This window comes from Rattus norvegicus, chromosome 5 (genome assembly GCF_036323735.1).
Source record: "Rattus norvegicus strain BN/NHsdMcwi chromosome 5, GRCr8, whole genome shotgun sequence".
Classification (NCBI taxonomy): domain Eukaryota; kingdom Metazoa; phylum Chordata; class Mammalia; order Rodentia; family Muridae; genus Rattus; species Rattus norvegicus.
The window spans coordinates 161,049,522-161,077,476 of NC_086023.1; the positions used below are offsets into that span (position 1 = coordinate 161,049,522).

General features: G+C 43.0%; 1 protein-coding gene across 1 annotated transcript; it reads left to right on the forward strand.

The window, feature by feature from the left end:
* Positions 1-11,922: 11,922 nt before the first annotated feature.
* Pramef8 (PRAME family member 8) lies at positions 11,923-27,701 on the forward strand. Its single transcript, NM_001135782.2, has 4 exons — positions 11,923-12,077; positions 23,325-23,637; positions 24,073-24,660; positions 25,479-27,701. The coding sequence occupies exons 2-4, from the start codon at positions 23,351-23,353 to the stop codon at positions 26,044-26,046; spliced, it is 1,443 nt and encodes a 480-aa protein (NP_001129254.1). The 5' UTR covers positions 11,923-12,077; positions 23,325-23,350; the 3' UTR covers positions 26,047-27,701.
* The last annotated feature ends 254 nt before the right edge of the window (positions 27,702-27,955 follow it).

The window sequence follows — 27,955 nt, forward strand, 5'->3', positions numbered from 1 at the left end:
GAATGTTTGGTGGATTGTGTTGTTAAGACTTCAGGGTGCAGCTCTCCAGAAATGTCCAGAAGACATTTATCTCACAGACATCCTGCTCCTCGGGCTTCTACAATCCTGCATGTTCCTTGAGCCTTATGTGTGGTGGCTGTGTTGTAGACATTATCAGTTGAGGAGAGGCGCCCCACGGTTAGTTGTCCCTGCGTTTTGACTAATTGTGGATTTCTATTGAGATAGGGTCCCATACAGCCCAGGCTGGACACAATGTTGTTTCGTAGTTGAGGATGAACTTTTAATAAAAAGATTTATTTATTTATTATCTATGAGCACACTGTAGTTGACTAAAGGCACACAGAGGAGGGCATCGGATCCCATTACAGATGGTTGTGAGCCACCATGTGGTTGCTGGGATTTGAACTCAGGACCTCTGGAAGAGCAGTCAGTGCTCTAACCACTGAGCCATCTCTCCAGCATGAGGTAGAACTTTTGACCCTTCTGTCTTCATCTGCTCAGTTCGAAGGCTACATGCCAGAATAGCCACACCTAGGTCTGTTTGTTGTTGTCGTTTGTTTTTGTTATTATTCCTTAACTCAGGAGTGTTCTGTGTCTTACCTGGAGACTGGCTGAGAATAGACTGGGTAGTGCTCCCTGGAGGACACTGAGTCATCACATATGGGCCAGATGGCAGGGTCCTTGGACCTAAAGAGAATGACTGCAACCCCTGGAACTGTAGTTGGTTCCAGTGACTCCCCTGAGACTCTTAAGGACCTGTCACCTTCCCTAATCAACTATTGTCCCAGCAGTCAGACTCATAGATTGCTAGCCAGCAATCTTCACAGGGACCTGGTTGGTTCAGGGAGCAGATGGCATCTAATACGCTTTTTGCAAACCCCATTCATTCCCTGTGTTCATTCTTTTTCCCTTTTAACTCAGCCCTTTTCTTTTTTTCCCCGTCCCTCCCTTCTTCCCTTCCTTTTGGTTTTGTTTTGTTTTGTTTTGAGACAGGGTTTCTCTGTTGTGTAGCCTTGACCATCCTGGAACTTGCTGACCTCAAACTCAGAGATCTTCCTGCCTCTGCCTCCTGAGAACTGGGATTCCCAAAGAGTTCCACCAACTGTACACCAAGCACTCAATCTTATGCCTATGGGGCTGTTCTCCTTCAAATCACCACACAGTGGACAGGCATTGTTCAAATCTTCAGCTTCTCACAGTGTTGTTAGAGCAAAGGTTTTCTCTTCTGGACCTACTCCTCTCAACCTTGGTCTGGATCCAGGAAGTACTCGAAGGTTGGTTATCACCTTCTTAAGCTGGTTTAGCGAAGACATGGCGTGGACCCCGGCTAGTTCAGTCTTCATTGTGTCCAGTGGAGAGCAGACCCCATCCTCTGTCACAGTCCATATATTTCAGAATTCACAGTGAGTGTTCCAAAAACTCATAGTTTCCATCTGCTTGAGGTAAAACAGAGATATCACCTGAGAGGACAAGACCAATGTGTAGTCTGTCTGTTTCGTGCACATGAGGATGGGCTCTGCCTGAGCCTCATCTGTAGCCCTCTGTCTCACCTCAATTGCTTCCCCCTTGAATTCGTCCTGATCCTACTTCTAGTGCATGAGGTAAGACTCAGGCATAGTCTCAATGCATATAGTTTGTATCTGCTCTAAGCTTTTCTCCATACCCTGTTGTTCCTTTTTGGATGACTCAACATTATTGATGGCCTCTGAAGTCCTCTAAGCTAGTGCCATTAGAAGCCTCTGATCTATCTTGGATTCTTCCTGACCCCAGAGGTGTCTTCCCTCATAATAGGGAGCCTCCTCTCATAGTACTTGGTTATTACTCACTTAGAAAGTGAGTCATGTGACTTCTGTGTAGTCAGCACTTCTACACTATACCTGGTATAGCTAGGAGAAGTAGTACTTCCTGTGAGGGTAGTCAGCATGGCTCCAACAGGAAGGGGAGGGCAGGGCAGGGCAGGGCAGGGCAGGGCAGGGCAGGGCAGGGCAGGGCAGGGCAGGGCAGGGCCAGGCTCCCGTCATCTGTAGTGTGTTAATTTAACTACCAGAGAAGGCCTCCGTGAACAGTGGTGGAAAGAGCTCCTTTAGCAGGTCCCACAGGTCCCGCAGAATGGGAATGGCCAAGGCCTGGCTCCTCAGCAGGCTTTTTGCTCCCAGCTGCGGGAGTGTGGGTAGGGCCTGGAAGTTCATCCTGATGGATCTTCAGGTAGAAGGATTCTGGAGAGGCATTTTGAAAAGCTGACCTGGCTGGAGAGATAACTCAGAGGTTCAAGCACCCGTCTGCTTTTCCAGAGGTCCTGAGTTCAATTCCCAGAAACCACATGGTGGCTTACAACCATCTGTAAGGGATCTGGTGTCCTCTTGTGCAGGCATATACATGCAGGCAGAAAGTTGTATGATGTACACATAATAAATAAATATTTAAAAAAAGATAACGATTCAGGGTTTAGGAACCCTTCTCTGTCATCATAGGATAAAACATCAGGGCCAGAGTCCCTTCTGTGACATCAGAGGAGTCCTCAGGAGATCCCATTCCACTCAGTCTTTAATGACACTAAAGCTGCGATGTCCTCTTTGGTAGCATGGTGAACTCAAAATCTTTCTTGTGACCTTTACTAGACCATTATTCCACCCAATCCCAATCTCTGCTCCTCTAAACCCCGTTCTGCGGAGTACAGGAGACAATGCTGAGCCCCATCCTTTAAGGTGAACCATCTCTGATCATCTCTCACTCTCTCAACGGAAGGGAAAAGGAAGGTCATACATTCAGCCTACTTACACTCTCTAGTCAACTAACGGGACTGGCTGAGAACAGCTGAGCAGAATCTGTGAGATGGGTGAACTTACTGATAGAATTGTGTGTGTGCGCATGCGGGAGTGTACACCCATGAATACAGGTGCCCGCAGACGCTAGAAGACAGAGTTGGATCCCCTGAAGCTGGAGCTACATGTGGGGTTGCCAGCTGCCCACTGTGAGCGCTGGGAAACAAACTCAGATCACCTGAAAGAGAAGCACAAATAGGCTGTTAATCGCCGAGCTGTCTCTCTAGCGCCTGGTGCCCAGTTACTTTTATTTTCAAAAGCTGTAGAACCTGCCATGGTCGCACTTAGCTATATTCCAGCACTTAAGAGACTCAGTCAGGAGGATTGCTAATTTGATGCCAGTCTCAGGACATAGCAAGGCACCATCTCATACAAGCAAAGGAGTGTAACCAGCTGAATGGCAGTTTAGTGGTTTTACATTTATTCACTTGCTCTGTGTGTGTGTGTGTGTGTGTGTGTGTGTGTGTGTGTGTGTACTTAATACAATAAAGAAAACTTTTTTAATGTTACTCAAAGGCAAAACAATATAAGTGTGTTGCCATTTTCATGCCATAGGACTCATATGGAGGACAGAGGATAACTTTCAAGGGTTAGAGGGAAACTCTACCATTTATTTATTTATTTATTTATTTATTTATTTATTTATTTAATTTTACTTTGCAACCCAATATCAACCCTCCCTCTTCTCCCAGTACCTCCGTACACAAATCTTCCCCCATTCCACCTTCCCCTTCTCATTTGAGAAGGGGAAGCTCCCTCTAGGTGTCAGCCCCCACCCCAACACCAGCTTCCCCCAACCTCCCCAGCCCCCAGCACATCAAGTTGCTGCAGGACTAGGTACATGCTCTCCCTGAGGCCAGGCAAGGTAGTCCATTTCGGGACAAGGGATCCACAAGCAGGCAGGCAGACAGCAGGCTCAGGGACAGCCTGCTCCAGTTGTTGGGGGACTCTCACGAAGGCCAAGCCGCTCATCTACCCCCAAAGTCACGTCATACTTGCATACGTATTTTAAGAAAACAAATCCCTTCAGACTTGATAGCTCAGACCTCTGATCCTGAGCATAGAGTGGATGGAGGCAGGATCCGCTGGCCAGGGCAAAAAAGTCACCCTCTACTCCAATAATTCTAACCCAGTAGTCCTTTCTCACTTCGCAACAACAACTATAACTTTCCGTTTAAAGAAATTGTAGGGAAGGGTGGGGTTGGGATGGAGAGAGGTCTCAGCAGTTAAGAATGTTTGCTGTTCTCTCAGAAGACTCGTATTGGGCAGCCTACAGCTGCTGCTTGTAGCTCCAGTTACAGGGGCTCTGACTCCTCCTAACCTCCAGACATCTGACACACAGCATCCCACACACATACATGTAGACAACAATAAAAATCAACTCTAGTAGTACTACATCCAGTTTTCTGAGGAACTGCCAGACTGATTTGCAGAGTGGTTGTACCAGCTTGCAATCCCACCAGCAATGAAGGAGTGTTCCTCTTTCTCCACATCCTCACCAGCATCTGCTGTCACCTGAGTTTTTGATCTTAGCCATTCTGACTGGTGCGAGGTGGAATCTCAGGGTTGTTTTGATTTGCATTTCCCTGATGACTAAGGATGTTGAACATTTCTTTAGGTGCTTCTCAGACATTCGATACTCCTCAGCTGAGAATTCTTTGTTTAGCTCTGTACCCCATTTTTTAAATAGAATTATTTGGTCCTCTGGAGCCTAATTTCTTGAGTTCTTATATTAGCCCTCTATCAGATGTAGGATTTGTAATGATCTTTTCCCAATCTGTTGGTTGCTGTTTTGTCCTTTTGCCACTGTCCTTTGCCTTACACAATCTTTGTGGTTTTATGAGCTCCAATTGATCGATTCTTGATCTTAGAGCATAAGCCATTGGTGGTTTTTTTTTTTTTTCTGGTTCTTTTTTTTTTTCGGAGCTGGGGATCGAACCCAGGGCCTTGCGCTTCCTAGGCAAGCGCTCTACCACCGAGCTAAATCCCCAACCCCAGCCATTGGTGTTTTGTTCATTGGTGTTTGCCTATGTGTTTGAGGCTTTTCCTCACTTTTTCTTCTATTAGTTTCAGTGTGTCTGGTTTTATGTGGAGGTCTTTGATCCACTTGGACTCGAGCTTTGTACCAGGAGATAAGAATGGGTCAATTTGGGCTGGAGAGATGGCTCAGTGATTAAGAGCACTGACTGCTCTTCCAGAGGTCCTGAGTTCAATTCCCAGCAACCACATGGTGGCTCACAACCATCTGTAATGAGATCTGATGCCCTCTTCTGGAGTGTCTGTAGATAGTTACGGTATACTTATATATAATAAATAAATCTTTAAAAAAATAAAGAATGGGTCAATTTACATTCTTCTACTTGCTGACCTCCAGTTGAACCAGCACCATTTGTTGAAAATGCTGTCTTTTTTTCCATTGTATGGTTTTAGCTCCTTTGTCAAAGACCAAGAGACCATAGGTGTGTGGGTTCATTTCTGGGTCTTCAGTTCTATTCCTTTGATCTACCTGCCTGTCTTTGTATTAATACTATGCAGATTTTTTAAAATCACTATTGCTCTGTAATACTGCTTGAGGTTAGGGATGATGATTCCCCCAGAAGTTCTTTTATTGTTGAGAATAGTTTAGGCTATCCTGGAATTTTTGTCATTCCAAATGAATTTGCAAATTGCTCTTTCTAAGTATGAATAATTGATTTGCAATTTTGATGGGAATTGCATTGAATCTGTAGATTGCTTTTGGCAAGATGGCCATTTTTACAATGTTAATCCTGCCAATCCACGAGCATGGGAGATCTTTCCACTTTCTGAGTAGTTCTTCTATTTCTTCCTTCAGAGACTTGAAATTCTTGTCATATAGATCTTTCACTTGCTAGAGTCACAGCGAGGTATTTTATATTACTTGTGACTATTGTGAAGGGTGTCATTTCCCTAATTTCCTTCTCAGCCTGTTTATTCTCTGAGTAGAGGGAGGTTACTGATTTGTTTGAGTTAATTTTATAATCCTGCCACTTTGTGGAAGTTGTTTATCCTGGGCATACACACAAAAGATGCTCCAACATATAACAAAGACACGTGCTCCACTATGTTCATAGCAGCCTTATTTATAATAGCCAGAAGGTGGAAACAACCCAGATGCCCTTCAACAGAGGAATGGATACAGAAAATGTGGTACATCTACACAATGGAATATTACTCAGCCATCAAAAACAATGACTACATGATATTCTTAGGCAAATGGATGGAACTAGAAAATATTCTGAGTGAGGTAACCCAGTTACAAAAGAACACACATGGTATTCACTCACTGATAAGTGGATATTAGCCTAAAAGCTTGGAATACCTAAGAAAACATTCATAGATTGTATGAAGCTCAAGAAGAAGGGAGACCAAAGTGTGGATGCTTCACAGATATGGGTGTCTCCTGAGAGACTCTTCTAGAGCCCTGATAATACAGATGAGGATGCTTGCAGCTAACCATTGGACTGAGCATGGAGACCCAAATGGAGGAATTAGAGAAAGGACTGAAGGAGCTGAAGGGTTCAAACCCTTCCCCATAGGAAGAACAATATCAACCAGATACCCTAGAGCTCCTGAGGTACTAAACCACCATCCAAAGAGTACACATGGGGGGACCCATGGCTCCAGCCACATATGTAGCAGAGGATGGCATTGTTTGGCATCCATAGGAGGAGAAGCCCTTCATCCTGTCAAGGCTCATTTTCCCAGGGTGTTGAAGTGGGAGTGGGAGCATCTTCACAGAAGCAGGAGGAGGGAGGAAGGGTGGATTGGGGTAGAGGATAACATTTGAAATGTAAATATATAAATATCCAATAAAAACTAATGTAATGAAAAAAATTAAAAAAAGATTTTTGCCAACATGTATGCTTTATTCAGAAAAATAATTGACCCTGTGGCACAAGCCTTCTGTCCCAGTGTTCAGGTATTGGAAGTCAGAGGACCAGGAGTTCGGGAGTTCATCTTAGCTACAAATGATGTTAGAGGTCAGCTTGAGCTATAGGAAACCTTATTTCTAAATGTCAAAATCAAACTCACTCTCTCTCTCTCTCTCTCTCTCTCTCTCTCTCTCTCTCTCTCTCTCTCTCTCTCTCACACACACACACACACACACACACAATCCAGGATCCAGGGGCAGGTTAAGAGGTTAAAAGCACTAACTGCTCTCCCAGAGGTCCTGAGTTCAATTCCCAGCAATCACATGATGGCTCACAACCATCTGTAATGGGATCTGATTCCCTCTTCTGGTGTGTCTGAAGACAGCTACAGTGTACTCATATACATAAATAAACCTTTTTAAAAACCACCAACAAAAAAATCCCAAAGTGAACCAAAGCATAATTCAAGATGTTTGAGCAACTTGGCTTAAAAGCCCAGTTACTGGGAGGCTGGGGGAGGTGTGGTGACAGACACATGCTTGACTTCAGCACTCAGGAGACAGAGGCAAAACGATTACAAATTCTAGCCAACTTGAACTACATGGCCAGTGCCAGGCCAGTTTAGGCAAGATACAAAAATCCTTGTCTCAATGAGACAAACACTGTTTAAATCTCGTCAGGCACATCTCCAAGACTTCAGAGACTAGCCTGGCCTATACAGTGAATTCTACATAACAAAATAAAGTAAAAATTACAAATTAACAAATAGAAAGCATTCACGATGAATCAAAGGTTCATTGGGAGCCAAATCTTCAATCTGTGTATGAATAATAATAATAATAATAAAAAAACCAGGAGCCAGTTTTCTTTGCTATCTTGGGTCTATGTCCCCAATGAATATGGTCTGGCCTAGGTGAGATGGAGTGTCCCAATGGAGGTGGGTGACTACCAGGACTGGACAATGAAGGCCAGGTTCCCAATCAAGCAGGAACAGGCTCTCAGACTTCCAGGTCTCTTCTCTGGTTCTTCTGAAGGCTTACCATGCTATCCACCCCTTAGCTGCCTCAGCTTCTAAACACAAGCTGTCATCAGGTTGAATGTTTGAGTCTCCACCCAGATACTTGTTGCTGCTAAAGGGACAGGGGTGGATGTCTCTTCTGTAACTATTTCCTGCTGAACTGGGGCGCAGTTGTCAGGATCCAGGAAGGCTGGAATGTTGGTCAAGGGGCATGGAAGGTGGGGAGTTAGGCTTTCTTGAGGGACCAGACAATAATAATTTTTGAAAGTTTGGGTGTATCCAAACTGATCAGCTTTTTATAGAGGGAAGAGATTGGATTGAGACTACGGTGAAGGGCAGTGGATCATCAGTGGACCATTCCACAAATTCAGAGATTTACTTCCCCTCCATACCCTCTCTTTTACATTTATTTCATGTGTGTCAGTGTGTGTATGTATGTGGGCACACCTGTGCCACGGCATACTTGTAGATGTCAGAGGACAACTTCTGCTTTGAGGCAGGGTCTTGCATTTCTAGCCTGGTTTGAAATTCATTATTAGCCCAAGCTAGCCCACAAATTTATGGCAAATCCTACGCTTCAGGTTGCCAAAATGCTGGGACTATAATAGTGAGCCTCAAAGCCCGGTTTATTTAGGGAGGTTTTTTTTGTTTGTTTGCTTGTTTTTAAGAGGGTCTCAGCAAGTGACTTTGTTTAGCCTGAAACTGTAGGTTGGTCTCAAATGCATAGTAACTGGCCTGTTCCTGCCTTTGGAGGACAGGACTGAAGGTGTACAGCACCATGGCCTGCTTAACGGAGTTTCAAAAACTAGTTTTACTCAGTATGTATGTATGTATGTATGTATGTATGTATGTATGTATGTATGTATATTATCATTGTCTTTTAGTGTAATCCTGGCTGTCCCGGATTTTGATTATGTAGACCAGGCTGCCCTGGAACTCTCAGAGATCCTCTTGCCTCTGTCTCCTGAGTGCAGGGTTTAAAGACCTGGCCCACTATACCTGGCTATGTTGTGTCTGAAATTATTTTATCTTTAAAATTTTTTAATTATTTATTTTATGTATTATATAGAAGTACACTGTAGCTGTCTTCAGACACACCAGAAGAGGGCATCGGATCCCATTACAGTTGGTTGTGAGTCACCATGTGGTTGCTGGGATTTGAACTCAGGACCTCTGGAGGAGCAATCAGTGCTCTTAACCGCTGAGCCATCTCTCCAGCCCAAAGATTATTTTTATTATCATTATTATCATTGGTGGTGGTAGTAGTGCTATATATGTATGGTGTGTGGTGGGAGGGCTCATATAGCGTGGCACACAGGTAGAGGTCAGGAGACATTAGTGTGTGTGTGTGTGTGTGTGTGTGTGTGTGTGTGTGGTTCTTTCCCCGCTCCAGCCTTTACCTGTTTATATTCCAGGGATTCAGTTCAGCTCACATGGCTGCTGAGCCCTCTCCCCAACTGAGATGGTAGGATATTAGGTCCCAGGCCAAATGAGAAACCTTAAGAGTGTGAAACAGAGCAGAGGGTGGGGGCTAGGTCAGCACTAGAGTGCTTGCTGCTTGTGTGGGACCCTGGGCTTCATCCCCAGCCTGGGAAGAAAGCTGGAGATCTCGGAGGTTCTGAGTGTCATTTACATTTTGGAATAACTTAGCCCCTTGCTCTTTAAATGATTCTTTTTCTTCTGTCCTTTGGACTGGAGCTGTGCTACACTAGCCTTTTGCCAGCGATTCTGTACTTTTTGTACTTTTTAAATGTTGCAATAAGGCTTCTCTCAGTTGCATAGGCTGCTGTGGGTTTGTTCTTTGCCTCAAGCAGATCTTGAAATTGCAACTTTCCTGCCTCGACTCTTAAACGGCAATGACAGCAGAAGCAAGACAAGCCTCCTGAGTATGAGAAAGGCCTGGTCTCAGTTCTAGGCCCATCAAGGTTACAGGGTGTGACCCTGTCTCAAAGAAAAAGAAATCTGGGTGTGGTGGTATAGGCTTTTAGTCCTAGCACTTGGTCAGTACACAGTGAGCCCCAGAACAGCCAGGATTACGTAGAGAGACTCTAACTCAAAAGAAAAAAAAAAAAGTAAAGTTTTAACTTTCAGGTGCTACCAACTACGCTGCCAGAGCAACATTGCCTTTCTGTATTGTGTGCTCCCTCCCTGATACCCCAGACTGCCACAGCGCCTAACACCAGGGCTTCTAGGTCATTATCATCTAACCCCCTCAGATCTGATGTCAAGATACTCGGTGGCACCGAGGTCCTGCTTCCAATGTTAGCTGTTTACTAGAAACATCCTAGTTTTAGTATGTGTTCCAGGCTAGACCCAAAACTTGTGGCAAGCTTTCCTCAGCCTTCTCAGTGCTGAGATATAAGCTTGTACTTATTTTCTGTATGTCTGTGGGTGTATGTGAAGAAGGTCAGAGGGCAAGCCCTAAGAGTCAGTTTTCTTCCTCCAGCCCTTGAGCCTGTGGGACTGAACCCAAATAGTCAGGAATGGTGGCAGGCCACATTACCTATGAGCCATTTCACCCACCCCAGAACCCCCACTCCCCATTGCATGTTCTCTAGCCACTTGTGCTGGCTGATGCTTTCTGAAGCATCCTCTACCTTCTGGGGAACCCGAGCATGACTTTGTCCTCAAAGCCAAGTTTCATCATTTTAGAGCAAGGGTCTCATATAGTCTGGGCTGGCATCAAGCTTGCTACAAATGACTTTGAACTGATCCTCCTAACTCTTTTTAGTTCTGAGATTACAGGTGTGCCCTATAGTGTCCTGTCTGGTGCATGCAGTACTTGTTGGACAGTGGATTTTTGAGGATACGGGGCAGCAACTGCTGTATACACTGAGCTCTCTTCTCAGGCCCCTGCTTCAGCCCTCTGAGAAGATGCCGCAGCAGATGACTGGTAGAGCATCCAGCTCAGCCCCTGATCTAGAACATATTTGTAATTTTGCCAACAATAACAGCGTTTAAAAATGTCTATTTGTCAGACACAGATTAACACTTCCATCCTCACTTGACTCATACTTAAAACTAGGTGGGTCACAAATGAATACAATTCAGGTACTTGGCTCACAACTGTAGTCAACCTAAGAGGAAGGTGGAGACAGGAGAATTGCTAAGAGTTTGGAGTTCCAAATCAACCTTAGGTACACAGCAAGATCCCATCTCTGAAATTTAAGTCTCAAACCCTGGGACAAATGGTTGAAGTGCCTATTTAACACAACAATGTGGATCTTGCCACCTTTTTCTCCCAGCATCCCTCAGTCCCTACTTGTTACAGGGTATGGCTGGCATACCCTACCTTCTATTCTCCAGCCCATGACTTGGGTTGCTCTTCCCTCAGAGACTCTTCTCTATATAACCCAGCCATTTTGGTTACCTGCCCCCCTTTTACCTTCGTTCTTGGCTGGAGCATCTGGGTCTCCTTTTCCCTCTTCCCTCCCTTCTCCTTTCAATGGCTCAGGGGTCGTGTCCACTCGGAACTCTCTCAGCTGTTTCTGCCTGTGCTGCCTATGCTTTCCTTTTCATCTACAATAAACCTTCTCCTCCACCATACTTAGAAACAGCCCTGTCCTTAGTTAATTTTTTTTATTCATGAAATAATTAAAAATGAAGTGAATAAATAAGTAGAATTCACGCATCGGCTTTTGACTTTTATGGAGTCTCAGGTTTTTTTTTATTGTTATTATTATTCTCATCATCATCATCATCATTGCCAGAGTCTTACTATCATCATCATCATTGACAGAGTCTCACTATGTAGTCCGGGCTCTATTGGAGCTCTACGTAGAGCGGGCTGCTCCGGAAATCACAGGGATGCGTCTGAATCGCGCTCCGGAGTTCTGGGATTAAAGGCGTGTACCGTTTCTCGCGGCTTTCAGGGTCTTTTTTTTCCCTCGTCTCAGTGAACTTGGCTTTGCCTCAACAGAGAGACGCCTGCATCTGCCTCCTTCAGGCGGCGCGCGGTTTCCTAGGCTTTTTCTCTTTTTTTCTTTTTCACGGAGAATCTGTTGTCAATCAATCCAGAGACAGGAAACGCCCAGACATGGCGGAAACTAAATCATCCAATCAGCGGACATCTTGTGGTTGACAGGCGGGGCTATAAACCGGAAATGTGAGACTGAATACGCGGGGGGGGGGCTCATACCGGAAGTGTTTAGATGGAACCCGGAGGAAATAAGCTTCAGGCCGGAAGTGTGAGACGGGATACGGATAAAAACGCTTCAGGCCGGAAGTTTGAAGTGAAGATGGATAAAAATGCTCCAGAGAAGCTCGGGAAGATAGTCACAGCCTTGGAGTCCGAGCTTGGAGTGACTGCCTGGGCTTGCTGGGATTCTGAGTTCTGTCATCAGTGTAAGTCAGTCACCTCCATAAAGGTAGTTTTGATTGAGGGGTACTTGACCCAAGATACTAAAGGAACTCTGATTTCTTCACAGGAACAGATCTCAGGCATTGACTTTACTAATAGTGAAGTTTGCCATAATCTTCGAATTTAATTTTTGCATTCACTTATTATTTTTATTTTATTTTATTTGAGACTCAGCCTTACTTTGCTGCCCAGGCACACCTAGAACGTAGATCAGCCAAGAGTGCTTTTAAATAACCTGGCAATTCTGCTTCTGCCTCCCCAAGCTGGAACTACAAACTGAGAGTTAATGGAATATCTAGAATTATAGCTTCGTCTATGTCAAGTTAAATTCTATTTTCTTTGGTCTTTTAGTTATGGTCTTAGTCACTAGCTCAGATTGGCTTCAGACTGCCTCATCCTTCTGAATGTTAGAATTCAATTTTTAATCAATGTTAGATTCAATATTTAATGCTTATTTTAATATTTCATTTTCTTTTTAGAGACAGAGTCATATGCAGAACATGTCGAAGTAGAATTCACATAAGTTTATTTGAAATGGAGTCTTATGTAGCCAACGACCCAGGTTATAAGACTGTCTCATATCTGACTTTACATTTTTTTTAGCTTTAATTTAATTTAATTTTATTTTGAAGAATGGTCTTTTCTGATCCTTTTAATTCCATTTTCTCAGTGTTTGGATTTTATTTATTTACTTATTTACTTACATACTTACTTTGTTTTTTGTTTTCTGTTTTTTTTTTTTTTAAGAGTTTCTCTGTAGCCGTGGCTGTACTGGAACTTGCTCTGTAGGCCAGGCTGTTCTGGAACTCACAGAGATCCCCCTGCCTCTGCCTCTTGAGTGTTTGGATTTAAGACATGCATTACCATGTCCAGCTAGTGTTGCCTACTGACTTTAAAATTTCTTAAAGGCAGAGTCTCATTTACACTTAGGCTGGTTCGATCGAACTTCCAAGTCAACATTTGATCAATTAGCTTGTAATTCCTTAAATTATGCTTCATAAATTAGTGTTTTGAAATTTGAAATATAAATTGAGATTTGTTTTCTTCCTTTTAATTCTTTTTCTTTTTCTTTTTTTTTGATTTTTCACAGACAGGGTTTCTTTGTGTACACCAGGCTGTCCTGGAACTAGCACTGTAGACCAGGCTGGCCTCAAACTCACAGAGACCTGCCTGTCTCTGCTGCTTCCTTGATGTTGGGATTAATAAGGTTTGATAACACAAGACACAAGTCCCATCTCAAATGGGGACTGAAGAGGTAGGAATGTAGTTGGTTCAACCTGGCTAATTTGATAAGACCTTGTCCCAGATTAAAATAAAAAGAAACCAGGTGGGCTGCTAACACACTTCTGGCATTCCAGCACCAGGGAGGGACACAATAGAGAATGATCTCCAGTTCCGGGTTAGCCTGGGGTATATAAAGTGACCTTGTCTCTACATAAAATGAAATGAATGAGTTGGGTATGGAACCTAATGGCAGAGTGCTTGTCTGGTGTGGGCCAGGTCCCGGGATCAAACCCCGCTACCAAACAACCTTGTCTCAAAATTATTTTGGTTCTGATTTTGTTTTTGTTTTTTTAATTTTTTTTAAGTTTTAATTGTATATGGGTGTTTTGCCTGCATATGTGTGTGCACCATGTGTATGCCTGCTGCCCTTGGTGGCCACAAGAGGGCAGATGTGGTCACCATGTGGGTGCTGGGAATCAAACTCAGGTCCTCTGGAAGAGCAGCCAGTACTCTTTTGTTTTTCTATTCAGTTTTTAAAATTAATTTTTGGCAATCATTAAAAAATAGAGATCATTTATCAATTTTTCACTGATTTGCTTCATAATGAAATTCACAGTCCTTCTTGTTAAGCAAATCATGACATTTTCATAAGGAAGATATATATGGAATGATGCCATGTAAAAATGAAAATGGAATTGTCACTCAGTCATGTGGTTCCTAAGGACCTATACCCGTTTCCTGTAGAAAAATAACACGAGGCGATGCAATTGCAACTAAATCTTCACAATTTCAATAATATGAAGTGAGAATTACTGGATTTGAAGCAATTAGTTTTAAGAAGAAGAAAAGGGGACATAAAACACACTGATAAAATAATATAAAATGGACAGTTTCAAACAAATTAGAAAAAAAGAAACACTGTCTTATATATAAATTCCTTTTTAATTGGCTTTTTAAATTTATTTACATATCAAATGTTATCTCCTTTCCCCTGTTTCCTGTCCGTAAACTTCCTATCCCATTCCCCTCCCCCTTCTTCTATAAGGGTGCTTCCCCACCCATCCACTCACTCCTTGCTGCCTCCCTGCATTGACATTTCCCTACACGGGAGTGGGGTGGGAGGTGGGGTGGGAGGTGGGGTGGGAGGTGGGGGGGTAGGAGGTTGGAAGGGGTATTGAGCCGTGGTAGGACCAAGGACTTCTCTCATTGGTGCCCATCTGCAAAATGAATCTGCAAATTGTTATTTCTAATTCTATGAAGAACTGAGTTGGAATTTTGATGGGGATTGCATTGAATCTGTAGATTGCTTTTGGCAAAATGGCCATTTTACTATACTAATCCTGCCAATCCATGAGCATGGAAGGTCTTTCATATTCTGAGATCTTCAGTTTCTTTCTTCAGAGACTTGAAGTTCTTGTCACACATAATTTTTACTTGCTTGATTAAAGTCACACCGAGGTATTTTATATTATTTGTGATTATTGTGAAAGGTGTTATTTCCCTAATTTCTTTCTCAGTCTGTTTATCCTTTGAATAGAGGAAGGCTACTGATTTGTTTGAGTTAATTTTGTACCCAGCCACTTTGCTGAAGTTGTTTATCAGGTTTAGTAGTTCTCTGGTGGAACTTTTGGGCTCACTTAAATATACTATCATATCATCTGCAAATAGTGATATTTTGACTTCTTCCTTTCCAATTTGTATTCCTTTGACCTCCTTTTGTCTGATTGCTCTGGCTAGGACTTTGAGTACTACAATAAATAAGTAGGGAAAGAGTGGGCAGCCTTGTCTAGTCCTTGATTTTAGTGGGATTGCTTCAAGTTTCTCTCCATTTCGTTTGATGTTGGCTACTGGTTTGCTGTATATTGCTTTTACTCTGTTTAGGTATGGGCCTTGAATTCCTGATCTTTCCAAGACTTTCAACATGAAGGGGTGTTGAATTTTGTCAAATGCTTTCTCAGCATCTAATGAAATGATCATGTGGTATTTTCCTTTGAGTTTGTTTACATAGTGGATTATGTTGATTGATTCATGTATATTGAACCATCCCTGCATCCCTGGGATGAAGCCTACTTGATGATGATGGATAATCATTTTGATGTGTTCTTGGATTTGATTTGTGAGAATTTTATTGAGTATTTTTACATCAATATTCATAAATAAAATTAAACTGAAGTTCTCTTTCTTTGTCGTGTCTCTGTGTGGTTTATGTATAAGCATAATTGTGGCTTCATAGAACAGGTAGTGTTCCCTTTGTTTCTATTTTGTGGAATAATAGTTTGAAGAGTATTGGTATTAGGTCTTTGAAGATCTGATAGAATTCTGTGCTAAACTGCTCTGGTCCTGGGCTTTTTTACATTGGGAGACTTTTAATAACTGTTTCTATTTCTTTTGGACTCATGGGACTGTTTAGATGTTTTATCTGATCCAGATTTAACTTTGGTACCTGGTATCTGTCTAGAAAATTGTCCATTTCATCCAGATTTTCCAGTTTTGTTGAATATAGGCTTTTTTAGTAGGATGTGATGATTTTTTGAAATTCCTCATATTCTGTTGTTAGGTCTCCTTTTTCATTTCTGATTTTGTTAATTTGGATACACTCTCAGTGACCTCTGGTTAGTCTGGCTAAGGGTTTATCTATCTTGTTGATTTTCTCAAAGAACCAGCTCCTGGTTCTATTGAAAAAAATTTTTTTATTATAGTTGTTTTTGTTTCTACTTGGTTGATTTCAGCCCTGAGTTTGATTATTTCCTACCACTCTCTTGGGTATGTTTGCTTCTTTTTGTTTTAGAGCTTTCAGGTATGTTGTTAAGTTGTTAGTGTAGGATATCTCTTCTTTCTTTTTTTTTCTCTCTCTTATTTCTTTATGAAGGCACTCAGAACTTCTAATTTTCCTCTTAGCACTTCTTTCGTTGTGTCCCATAAGTTTGGGTATGTTGTGCCTTCATTTTCATTAAATTCTAAAAGTCTTTAATTTCTTTATTTCTTCCTTGACCAAATCATCACTGAGTAGAGTTTTGTTCAGCATCCATGTATATGTGGGCTTTCTGTCATTTTTGTAGACCAGCCTTATTCACTGGTGATCTGATAGGATGAATGGGATTATTTCAGTCTCCTTGTATGTGTTGATGCCTGTTTTGTGACCAATTATATGGTGAATTTTGGAGAAGGTACCATGAAGTGCTTAGAAGGTTTTAGGATGAAATGTTCTATAAATATCTGTTAAGTCCATTTGGTTCATAACTTCTGTTAGTTTTTCTATGTTTCTGTTTCCATGATCTGTCCATTGATGAGAGTGGGATGTTGAAGTCATATTATTATGTGATGTGCAATATGTGCTTTGAGCTTTTGTAAAGTTTCTTTTATGAGAGTGCCCATGCATTTGGAGCATAGATATTTAGAATTGACAGTTCATCTTTGTGGATTCTTCCTTTGATCAATATGAAATGTCCTTTCTATCTTTTTGGATAACTTTTGGTTGAAAGTCAATTTCATTCAATATTAAAGTGACTACTCCAGCTTGTTTCTTTGAACCATTTGCTTGGAAAATTGTTTTCCAGTCTTTTACTCTCAGGTAGTGTCTGTCTTTGTAACTGAGGTGTGTTTCCTGTAGGCAGCAAAATGCTGGGTCCTCTTTACGTATCCAGTCTGTTAATCTATGTTTTTTTTTTTTTTTTTTTAAAACTGGGGAATTGAGTCCATTGATATTAAGAGAGATTAAGGAATAGTGATTTTTGTTTCCTGTCATTTTTGTTGTTAGAAGTGGAATTATGTTTGTTTTATTATGGTTTTCTTCTTTTGGGTTCATTGCAAGGATATTACTTTCTTGCTTTTTTTTAGAGTGTAGTTTCCCTCCTTGTATTGAAGTTTTCCACCTCTTATCCTTTGTAGGGTTGGATTTGTGGAAAGATATTGTGTAAATTTGTTGTTTTGTTTTGTTTTGTTTTGCCTGATCAAGCTCTCAAATTTTGTTTCTGGGCAGTGGCTGATAAACTCAAGCAAGCGGGAAGGTCACATAGAGCCCCAGACCAATTTCACTACTCTCACCACCCTCCCATTGTTCTTTTGGTTCCTGTAACCCTAAACTGCAAATTGCAGGTGTCTTGATAAGAACAGATAACTGGCTAGGTTTCTCAGAGGGTGGAAGTGGGCTCTAGGATGTCTGGTTGGTCGATATTGTTGTTCTTCCTATGGTGTTGCAAACCCCTTCAGCTCCTCAGTCCTTTCTCTAACTCCTTTATTGGGGTCCAGTGGTGGCTGTGAGCCTCCGACTCTGTAACACTCTGTGTTTGATTGCCGCGTGTTGCTTTTCACCACTGGACAGACGTGTGAGCCTGCAGGTTACTTATGCACTTCACTCCTGATGAACATCTGTATTATGTGTAGTTTTTGTCAGTTACATGATTGTTTGGGTTTTCCCTTGGATTTTTTTTTTTTTTTTTTGGAGCTGGGGAACCAAACCCAGGGCCTTGTGCTTGCTAGGCAAACACTCTACCACTGAGCTAAATCCGCCACCCTGGTATATATATATATATATATATATATATATATATATATATATATATATATTTTTTTTTTTTTTTTTTTTTTTTATTAACTTGAGTATTTCTTATATACATTTCGAGTGTTATTCCCTTTCCCGGTTTCCGGGCAAACATCCCCCTCCCTCCTCCCCTTCTTTATGGGTGTTCCCCTCCCCATCCTCCCCCCCTTGCCGCCCTCCCCCCAACAATCTAGTTCACTGGGGGTTCAGTCTTAGCAGGACCCAGGGCTTCCCCTTCCACTGGTGCTCTTACTAGGAGATTCATTGCTACCGGTTTTTATATTTTTTAACACATTACTTGCTCTGTAAGCTCAGGGTGGCATGGAACTTCCATGTATCACAGTCTAACCTCAAACCTGAGACTCTTTCTGCCTTCGAGATTCCAGGATTGCCATTACATTGTAAATTTGTTTTTGTCACGGAATATCCTGGCTTCTCCGTGTATGTTAATTGAGGGTCTTGCTGCCAGTGCTCTTAACTGCTTAGACACATCTTTAGTTCCTTGCTTGTTTGTTTTGAGACTTGCCACTTGGACTCAGAAACTTTGTCCAGGCTTAGACTGACTCCCCTGGACCCTCCTGTTCTTCTTTTCTCCCAAAGTGCTGAGGAGGCTTGCACATGCCCTGCATCAGTGGATCATTTTCAGAGTGGAATTCACTAGCCAGGCATTGTAGTCAAAACTCATAATCCACATCTAAAGACAGGCAGAAGACGGTGTTTGCAGGCAAGCCTAGGCTAAATACATAGTGAGTTCCACCAAGGGCAGCTCTGATTTCAGAGCTCTTTCCTCACCAGCCTGGAGCACAAGCAAGACTTTTTACTTTCAAAAAGTGGACAAAGGGTGTGGAGTAGGTAAGATCACTGGCCGCTCTTGCAGAGGTCCTCAGTTCAATTCCCAACAACCAAACTGAGGCTTACAACCATCTATAATGAGATCTGATGCCCTCTTCTGGCATGTAGGTGTACATGCGGATAGAGCACTAATGTACATAAAATAAATCTTTTTTCAAAAAGTAAGCAAAAAGTTAAAAGTATAGCTGGAAGGTTTTTTTTTCTCTCTCATCTATTTCTTTCCCTAGACTCTTAAAAAGAACATGGGAAATCCTCTTCTCTGTAGTCTCTGTGCATCAACATCTTCATCTCATGGTCAGTCTCCTAGACACTCTACGGACAGGTATATACATGGTTTGAGAACTGCTTGTGGAGCTGGAGAGATGGCTCAGTGGTTAAGAGCACTGACTGCTTTTCTAGAGGTCCTGAGTTCAAATCCCAGCAACCACATGGTGGCTCAGAACCATCTGTATTGGGATCTGATGCCCTCTTCTGGTGTGCCTGAAGACAGCTACAGTGTACTTATATAGAATAAATAAATAAAACTTGAAAAAAAAAGTACTTCTTAAAAAAAAAAAGAGAGCTGCTTCTTTTTATATGTGAGACACCGTAGGCTGATGTGGGATTAGTGGCCTCCTGCTTCAGTGTCTAGAACAATATGATATAGCTGAGAACCCCACATCAGGTTCGAAAACTTTGATGGTAACAAGTAACGATAACCCACATTTCACAGACCTTCCTCAGTCTTTCCCAGGCAGGTTCAGTTCATCAAAAGCAAGATGTCCGGGGCTGGAGAGACAGCTCAGCAGTTAAGAATACCTAATAGGGCTGGAGAGATGGCTCAATGGTTAAGAGCACTGTCTGCTCTTCCAGAGGTCCTGAGTTCAAATTCCAGCAACCACATGGTGGCTCACAACCATCTGTAATGGGATCCAATGCCCTCTTCTGGTGTGTCTGAAGACAGCTACAGTGTACTTATATATAATAAATCTTAAAAAAAAAAAAAAAAAAGAACACCTAATAGCCCTTGCATGATGACTCGGGACCATCTGTAATATAGTACCAAGGATTCAACAGGAACACATGTGGTGCACAGAAGCACATGCAAGTGAAATAAATAAATCTAAAACAATATTAGGGGCTGGTGCATGCAGGCATAAAGTAAAATAAATAAATCTAAAAAGAATATTAGGGATGGAGTGATGGCTTAGCGGGTAAGAGCACTGACTGTTCTTCTAAAGGTTCAATGCCCAGCATCTATATGGCAGCTCACAAGTGTCTCTAACTCTAGGGTCTCTCACAGACATACATGTAGGCAAAACACCAGTACACATAAAAAACAATTAAAACAAGCAGAATATCGGAAGGTTCGGCATGAAGCATTCACATGGTCTTACCATGAGCATCTTGAGGGATGATCAGTGTCCCCATTGCTGTAAAAGGGTGGGGGGTTCAGCTCTTAGGTTCCTGAGTACTCCTTCCCAATAGAAATCAAATTTGTAGGAATAATGGCTAGATGTAGGTATGCTATATAGATGTAGAAGGTATGGCCATGTGATGTTTGTGATATGTGATGGGAATGTTTGGTTCCCAGTTGGTGGACTGCTTAGGAAGAATTAGGAGATGTGGCCTTGTTGGAGAAGGTATGTTACTAGGGGTGGGCATTGAGGTTTCAAAAATCCCTGCCAGGCTGTTTTGTTATATGCTTGAGGACGAGATATAAGCTCTCAGCTACTGCTCTAGTGCCATGCCTACCTACTGTGATGATCATGGGTTAGCCCTCTGAACCTGTAAGCAGGCCCCCAGTTAAACAGGTGAGATGTAGGCTGGCTTTCTTTCAGATTTATTTATTTTTTTATTTGTATGAGTACACTATTGCGATCTTCAGACACACCAGAAGAGGGCATCGGATCTCATTACAGATGGTTGTGAGTCACCATGTGGTTGCTGGGAATTGAACTCAGGGCCTCTGAAAGAGCAGTCAGTGCTCTTTTTTTTTTTAATTAACTTTACTGTTTCTTATTTACATTTCGAGTGTTATTCCCTTTCCCGGTTTCCGGGCAAACATCCCCCTAATCCCTCCCCTTCCCCTTCTTTATGGGTGTTCCCCTCCCCATCCTCCCCCCAATGCCGCCCTCCCCCCAACAATCACGTTCACTGGGGGTTCAGTCTTAGCAGGACCAAGGGCTTCCCCTTCCACTGGTGATCTTACTAGAATATTCATTGCTACTTATGAGGTCAGAGTCCAGGGTCAGTTCATGTATAGTCTTTAGGTAGTGGCTTAGTCCCTGGAAGCTCTGGTTGCTTGGCATTGTTGTTCATAAGGGGTCTCGAGCTCCTTCAAGCTCTTCGAGTTCTTTCTCTGATTCTTTCAACGGGGGTCCCGTTCTCAGTTCAGTGGTTTGCTGCTGGCATTCACCTATATATTTGCTGTATTCTGGCTGTGTCTCTCAGGAGAGATCTACATCCGGCTCCTGTCGGCCTGCACTTCTTTGCTTCATCCATCTTTTCTAATTGGATGGCTGTATATGTATGGGCCACATGTGGGGCAGGCTCTGAATGGGTGTTCCTTCTGTGTCTGTTTTAATCTTTGCCTCTCTGTTCCCTGCCAAGGGTATTCTTGTTCCCCTTTTAAAGAAGGAGTGAAGCATTCACATTTTGATCATCCGTCTTGAGTTTCATTTGTTCTAGGCATCTAGGGTAATTCAAGCATTTGGGCTAATATCCACTTATCAATAAGTGCATACCATGTGTGTTTTTCTGTGATTGGGTTACCTCACTCAGGATGATATTTTCCAGTTCCGACCATTTGCCTACGAATTTCATAAAGTCATTGTTTTTGATAGCTGAGTAATATTCCATTGTGTAGATGTACCACATTTTCTGTATCCATTCCTCTGTTGAAGGGCATCTGGGTTCTTTCCAGCTTCTGGCTATTATAAATAAGGCTGCTATGAACATAGTGGAGCATGTGTCTTTTTTATATGTTGGGGCATCTTTTGGGTATATGCCCAAGAGAGGTATAGCTGGATCCTCAGGCAGTTCAATGTCCAATTTTCTGAGGAACCTCCAGACTGATTTCCAGAATGGTTGTACCAGTCTGCAATCCCACCAACAATGGAGGAGTGTTCCTCTTTCTCTGCATCCTCGCCAGCATCTGCTGTCACCTGAGTTTTTGATCTTAGCCATTCTCACTGGTGTGAGGTGAAATCTCAGGGTTGTTTTGATTTGCATTTCCCTTATGACTAAAGATGTTGAACATTTCTTTAGGTGTTTCTCAGCCATTCGGCATTCCTCAGCTGTGAATTCTTTGTTTAGCTCTGAACCCCATTTTTTAATAGGGTTATTTGTCTCCCTGCAGTTTAACTTCTTGAGTTCTTTGTATATTTTGGATATAAGGCCTCTATCTGTTGTAGGATTGGTAAAGATCTTTTCCCAATCTGTTGGTTGCCGTTTTGTCCTAACCACAGTGTCCTTTGCCTTACAGAAGCTTTGCAGTTTTATGAGATCCCATTTGTTGATTCTTGATCTTAGAGCATAAGGCATTGGTGTTTTGTTCAGGAAATTTTTTCCAGTGCCCATGTCTTCCAGATGCTTCTCTAGTTTTTCTTCTATTAGTTTGAGTGTATCTGGTTTGATGTGGAGGTCCTTGATCCACTTGGACTTAAGCTTTGTACAGGGTGATAAGCATGGATCGATCTGCATTCTTCTACATGTTGACCTCCAGTTGAACCAGCACCATTTGCTGAAAATGCTATCTTTTTTCCATTTAATGGTTTTGGCTCCTTTGTCAAAAATCAAGTGCCCATAGGTGGGTGGGTTCATTTCTGGGTCTTCAATTCTGTTCCATTGGTCTATCTGTCTGTCTCTGTACCAATACCATGCAGTTTTTATCACTATTGCTCTGTAATACTGCTTGAGTTCAGGGGTAGTGATTCCCCCTGAAGTCCTTTTATTGTTGAGAATAGTTTTAGCTATCCTGGGTTTTTTGTTATTCCAGATGAATTTGCAAATTGTTCTGTCTAACTCTTTGAAGAATTGGATTGGTATTTTGATGGGGATTGCATTGAATCTGTAGATCGCTTTTGGTAGAATGGCCATTTTTACTATATTAATCCTGCCAATCCATGAGCATGGGAGATCTTTCCATCTTCTGAGGTCTTCTTCAATTTCTTTCTTCAGAGTCTTGAAGTTCTTATTGTACAGATCTTTTACTTGCTTGGTTAAGGTCACACCGAGGTACTTTATATTATTTGGATCTATTATGAAGGGTGTTGTTTCCCTAATTTCTTTCTCGGCTTGTTTCTCTTTTGTGTAGAGGAAGGCTACTGATTTATTTGAGTTAATTTTATACCCAGCCACTTTGCTGAAGTTGTTTATCAGCTTTAGTAGTTCTCTGGTGGAACTTTTGGGATCACTTAAATACACTATCATATCATCTGCAAACAGTGATATTTTGACTTCTTCTTTTCCGATCTGTATCCCCTTGACCTCCTTTTGTTGTCTGATTGCTCTGGCTAGAACTTCAAGAACTATATTGAATAAGTAGGGAGAGAGTGTGCTCTTAACCACTGAGCCTTCTCTCCAGGCCAGATATAGGATTGCTTATGACATAGACTCCTGAATGCCTCACCAGGTTCCTTCAGACTGAAGATTTGAAGGATGAGTGCCCAGGACTCACCCACACTGCTGAAGCTGGCAGTACTGAGACTACTGAAGGATGAGGCCCTGGCCGTCTCTTCTCTGCAGTACTTGCCCAGGGCTCTCTTCCCACTATTGTTCAAGGAAGCCTTCAATCACAGACAAACTAATGTCCTGAGGGCCATGGTGGCAGTGTGGCCCTTTCCCTTTCTCCCTCTGGGGACCCTGATGAAGACTCCCCACCTGGAGATCTTGCAGGCTGTGCTGGATGGAGTAGACATGCTGTGGACACAGAAGGTTCTTCCCAGGTAAGGCAGACCCAGGTAGGGGGATGCTAGGGTACAGGGAAGATACATCTGGAGTAGGAGAGAGTGGGGTCAAAGGAAGATTAGAAGCTTCTGGGGGTGTCATCTTGGAAGATTATAGAAGCCTTAACCCCTTTGATCCCAGACGTATAGCACAGCTGGGTATGGAGTACAGCCGAAAGCAGCTGTGGCCCCAGTGGATAAATCTTTCCCCGGCTCTTGCAGAGGTGCTAGAGGTGAAGAGGCAGAAGTCAAGAGGAAGGGAATGGAGGAAGCAGGACAGGTCTCCAGATGCAGCCAATACTTAGAGCCCTTTCCTGGAGGCAGGAGGTGCTGTCTGGAAACCACACAAACATGCGTAAGACAGGCAGCATCAGGGACGCAGAAGACTGCTCGGTCTTTTGTATCTTCTGACACTTCTCCCTGTTTCACTCACAGAAGGCGGAAGCTTCAAGTGCTGGACCTGAGGAATGTGCACCATGACTTCTGGGATGTTTGGGTTGGACCAGAGGATGGAGGCCGCTCGGCAGAGGCTGTGTGTGAAGAGCAGACAGCGAAGCGCCTTCACAGATACGTACTGAGGCGGCGTTTGAAGGTGGTCACTGACCTCTGCCTCAGGTTCCACCTGAACGAGCACCAAGCATACCTGTTGCAGTGGGCCCAGCAGAGAAGAAGTTCCATTCGGCTGTGCTGTGTGAAGATGCAGATTTGGGCTTTGCCTGCGTACACCGTCCGGAAGGTCTTGATGGTGTTCCAGCCAGACAGCATCCAGGAGTTGGAACTCAATACAGGTTGGAGTCTCTCCACTCTGGTGCATTTTGCATCTTACCTGGACCAGATGAGAAACCTACAGAAGCTCCTTATAACACGGATTCACAAGAACACCTTCAAGGTACTAAATACCTCCTCGGACATACAGAAGTGTATCACCAAGTTTGTTTCTCAGTTCTCCAAACTCAACTCTCTCCAGCATCTCTCCATGAACGGCATCTACTTTTCCAGTGAGCACATGAAACAGTTGTTCAGGTAAGGGAGGATGGAGAGCTGTTTCTGTCACCACAACAAACCTTTCTTTGCTACATTTTAGAGAGTAGTGGGTAGCTGAGGTCTGTCACCCATTATGGAGTCACAGCGATAGAGTCATTATAACATCTGAGGGATCTTGTTTCCATTGTAACTGAATCGAGAGCTCAGTTTGTTCATGAGCACTCATTAAGCAGAGGCTGGGTAGGAGATGCAGAGAGAGCAGCCTCTCTAGAAGACCAGCTGGGTAGGTCAGATGTGGTGAGCATGCGCTGTGTATTCCTCTTTGGGATTCTGTCTGAGATAAGGTTTAAACAGTGGGGCCAGAAGAGGACCACACTTTGCACAGGTCCCTGGCGGGGAACTCTGGGCCCAGCCATTACGTGTCTTCTGAATTCCCACATGTGAAAGGCATTTTTGAGCCCAGGTAAGGCCTAAGTAGAAATGGGTAGAAATGAGTCACAACCGTTGTAGATGAGAGGCAGGGGTGAAGAACTTTAAATAAGGACAGAGACTATATTGGAGGCAGAACATCATTTATAGAAATGATGTTCAAGATGTTTCTGGATCTTTCATGGGTTAGTTCTTCCTGTTTGTGCCTTGGGCTAATGTGGCCAGCACAGGTCCTCTCTTTTATTGTTTTGGAAGCTGCAGACTCATGGGCTAAGTAAGTCCCGTACTGATACTGACAAGCCTCTCTCTGCGAAGAATGGTGAGGCTCCACTAATGTCCAGACTCCATCCTGGATATTGATCTCTGTCTTATGGTCACTTTTACCTCAAACCTAACACCAAGATGTCTCCATCTCTGTCTCTCCTTAGGTACCTGAAGACCCCTTTGGAGACCCTGTCCATCACAATGTGCAAGCTTTCACATTTAGACTTGAGTTCCTTGTCCCAGAGTCAGAGCCTCCATCAACTCAAACACCTGAATCTGAGGCTTGTGAAATTAATTGACTTACGTCCTGTGCCTTTCCATGATCTCCTAAGGAGTGTTGCAGACACTCTGCAGACCCTAGAATTGGAGGGCTGTTGGATGGTAGACTCGCAGCTCATTGCCCTCCTGCCTGCCCTGAGCCAGTGCTCCCAGCTCACCAGGGTCAATTTCTATGACAATGACATCTCCATGGCTGTTCTGAAGGACCTTCTGTATCATACAGCCAATCTGAGCCAGCTTACCCAGGAGCTGTATCCTGCCCCTTTGGAGTGCTATGATGACACAGGTGATGTCCTTATGGGAAGATTTGTCCAGCTTTGTCCTGAGCTCATGGAGACACTTATGACTATAAGGCAGCCCAAGAGAGTCTCCTTTGCTACGTATATCTGCCATGAATGTTGTCAGCGCTGTGTCTATGACCTGGAGACCAAACTTTGTCGTTGTCGGCAATGAATGGTTTGCTTTTGATACTGAGAAATGAAAGCCTAGGAACAGGTCTTTCATCAAGAGAACCCAAAGCATATGGCCGCACAATGCTCACTGTTTGGGAACCCAAATGGTGTGCAGTAGGGCTAGACTGCAAACACAACTTACGAAGAGCAATGGGACCCAGGACAGATGTTTATGGAATCAAAAGACAATCCTACATTTCTTTTCTTTCATTCTTTCTTCCTTTTTTTCCTTTAAGATTTATTTATTTTATACGTGGGTGGTTTACCTGCATATATGTGTCCTTGGTGCCTGTAGAATTCAGATGTGGGCATCGAGTCCCCTGGATCTTGAGTTTGGGATGGTTGTGAACCATCACAAGTCTTCTGCAAGAACAAGTATTCTTGATTGGTGAGCCATCTCTCCGGCCCCAGATCTGCACTTTCTAAATAATTGAGTTCTGTGAGGACATGATAATGAATGACTTTCTCTTTCCTACATGGTAGTTGTAAAGTAAAATGGCCAAATTTTAGATGTTGTGGTGTCCTTCTCAGCCATTAACCTGGTTTTGGTGTTGCTATTTTCCTGTGGTTTAAGCTGGAAAGACCCTGTGCTGTCTGACCTCTCACCCAAGATCTGTAGACATCTGTGACAGCAAACCTGGTTGTCAACTTGACTACATCTGTAACAACTAGAACTCAAGATGCTGGATATCCCCATGAGGTATGATCACCTTCTCTGGGCAGCATTTGTAAAGAGGAAGAAGGAAGCCGTGCTGCCAAGTTTGTCTGTCCTCCTTCTTTGGGCAGTATTCATTTTCTTCAGGATTTCAACATAGACTGAAAAACCAGTAGCTCTCCAGGAGCCTAGGATTATAGCACTAGATTGGGACTGCAGAGACATCCAGCTTTGTAGATGAACAACTCCCAGATCCTTGGCCTTTTCATTGTAAGCCAGCCATTGTCAGACTGTGTAGACCTCACTCGGTAAGCCAGTCTAATATACCTCATGTTCTGGATACATACGGAGCCATCAGTTCTGCTCCTTTAGCCTTTGGAGAACCCTGACTACTACAGTTTCAAAGTAAACCGAAAGCAGTCAGATGTCTTCCCTCCTTTACTTTTGCCTGCGCATCTGTTACAGTGCACTTGTGTGTCTGCTTATTTCTTTAGTGTACAAAATTTCAACCTAAACTGAGCAGTGCATTCTCCTGTGAGGGGTTTGGGGAATGGTAGAGGAATTCAGTCTAGAACACTTAGACTAGGAGGTACTGTGGGCATACCAGAGATGGCCAAAGCAAAGTCAGAGATAACACAGAGCAGAGGCAATGGGGTCTAAGCCACATTGCTTATTACTCTTTATATTTCTCTCTTTCATGGTCATATATTGCCCAGTCTGGCCTTGAAATCCTCCTGTCTCCACCTTCCTGAAGTATGGCACCTTGGAGAGCCTGTAGGCACATGTAAGACCCTAGTTTTCAGGGCTTCCAGTCTCTGGCTGTCCCTTCAAAAATAAAGGTCTCCAGTAGATGTCCCTGTCCCCCAAAGGATTGACAGGCCTTAAGAACTACATTGTAGATGTCCAGGAGTAAACTATTTTATTTTGTTAATAAGTATTAAGCCTAGCCATTGCACTCCTGTGTATAATCTGGTTCAATAAAGAATTTTGTTTCATACCCATTTCTTTTCATTTGTCTATGTGTTAAAAATACAGGGGAGGACTGGAGAGATGGCTTAGTTAAGGGTATGGGTGTTCTTCAGAGGACCTGGGTTCCATTCCCAATACAACTGTCTAACTGCTGTTCAAGAGGAGCAGTAAAAAATGAGTAGAAGATAGCCCATTGGGTAAAAGACCTCCTGCTACCAAGCCTAACAGGGTCCACCTAGAACAGAAGAGACTTCTGAAAGTGCCTTCTGGTCTAGTCCTGGGCCAG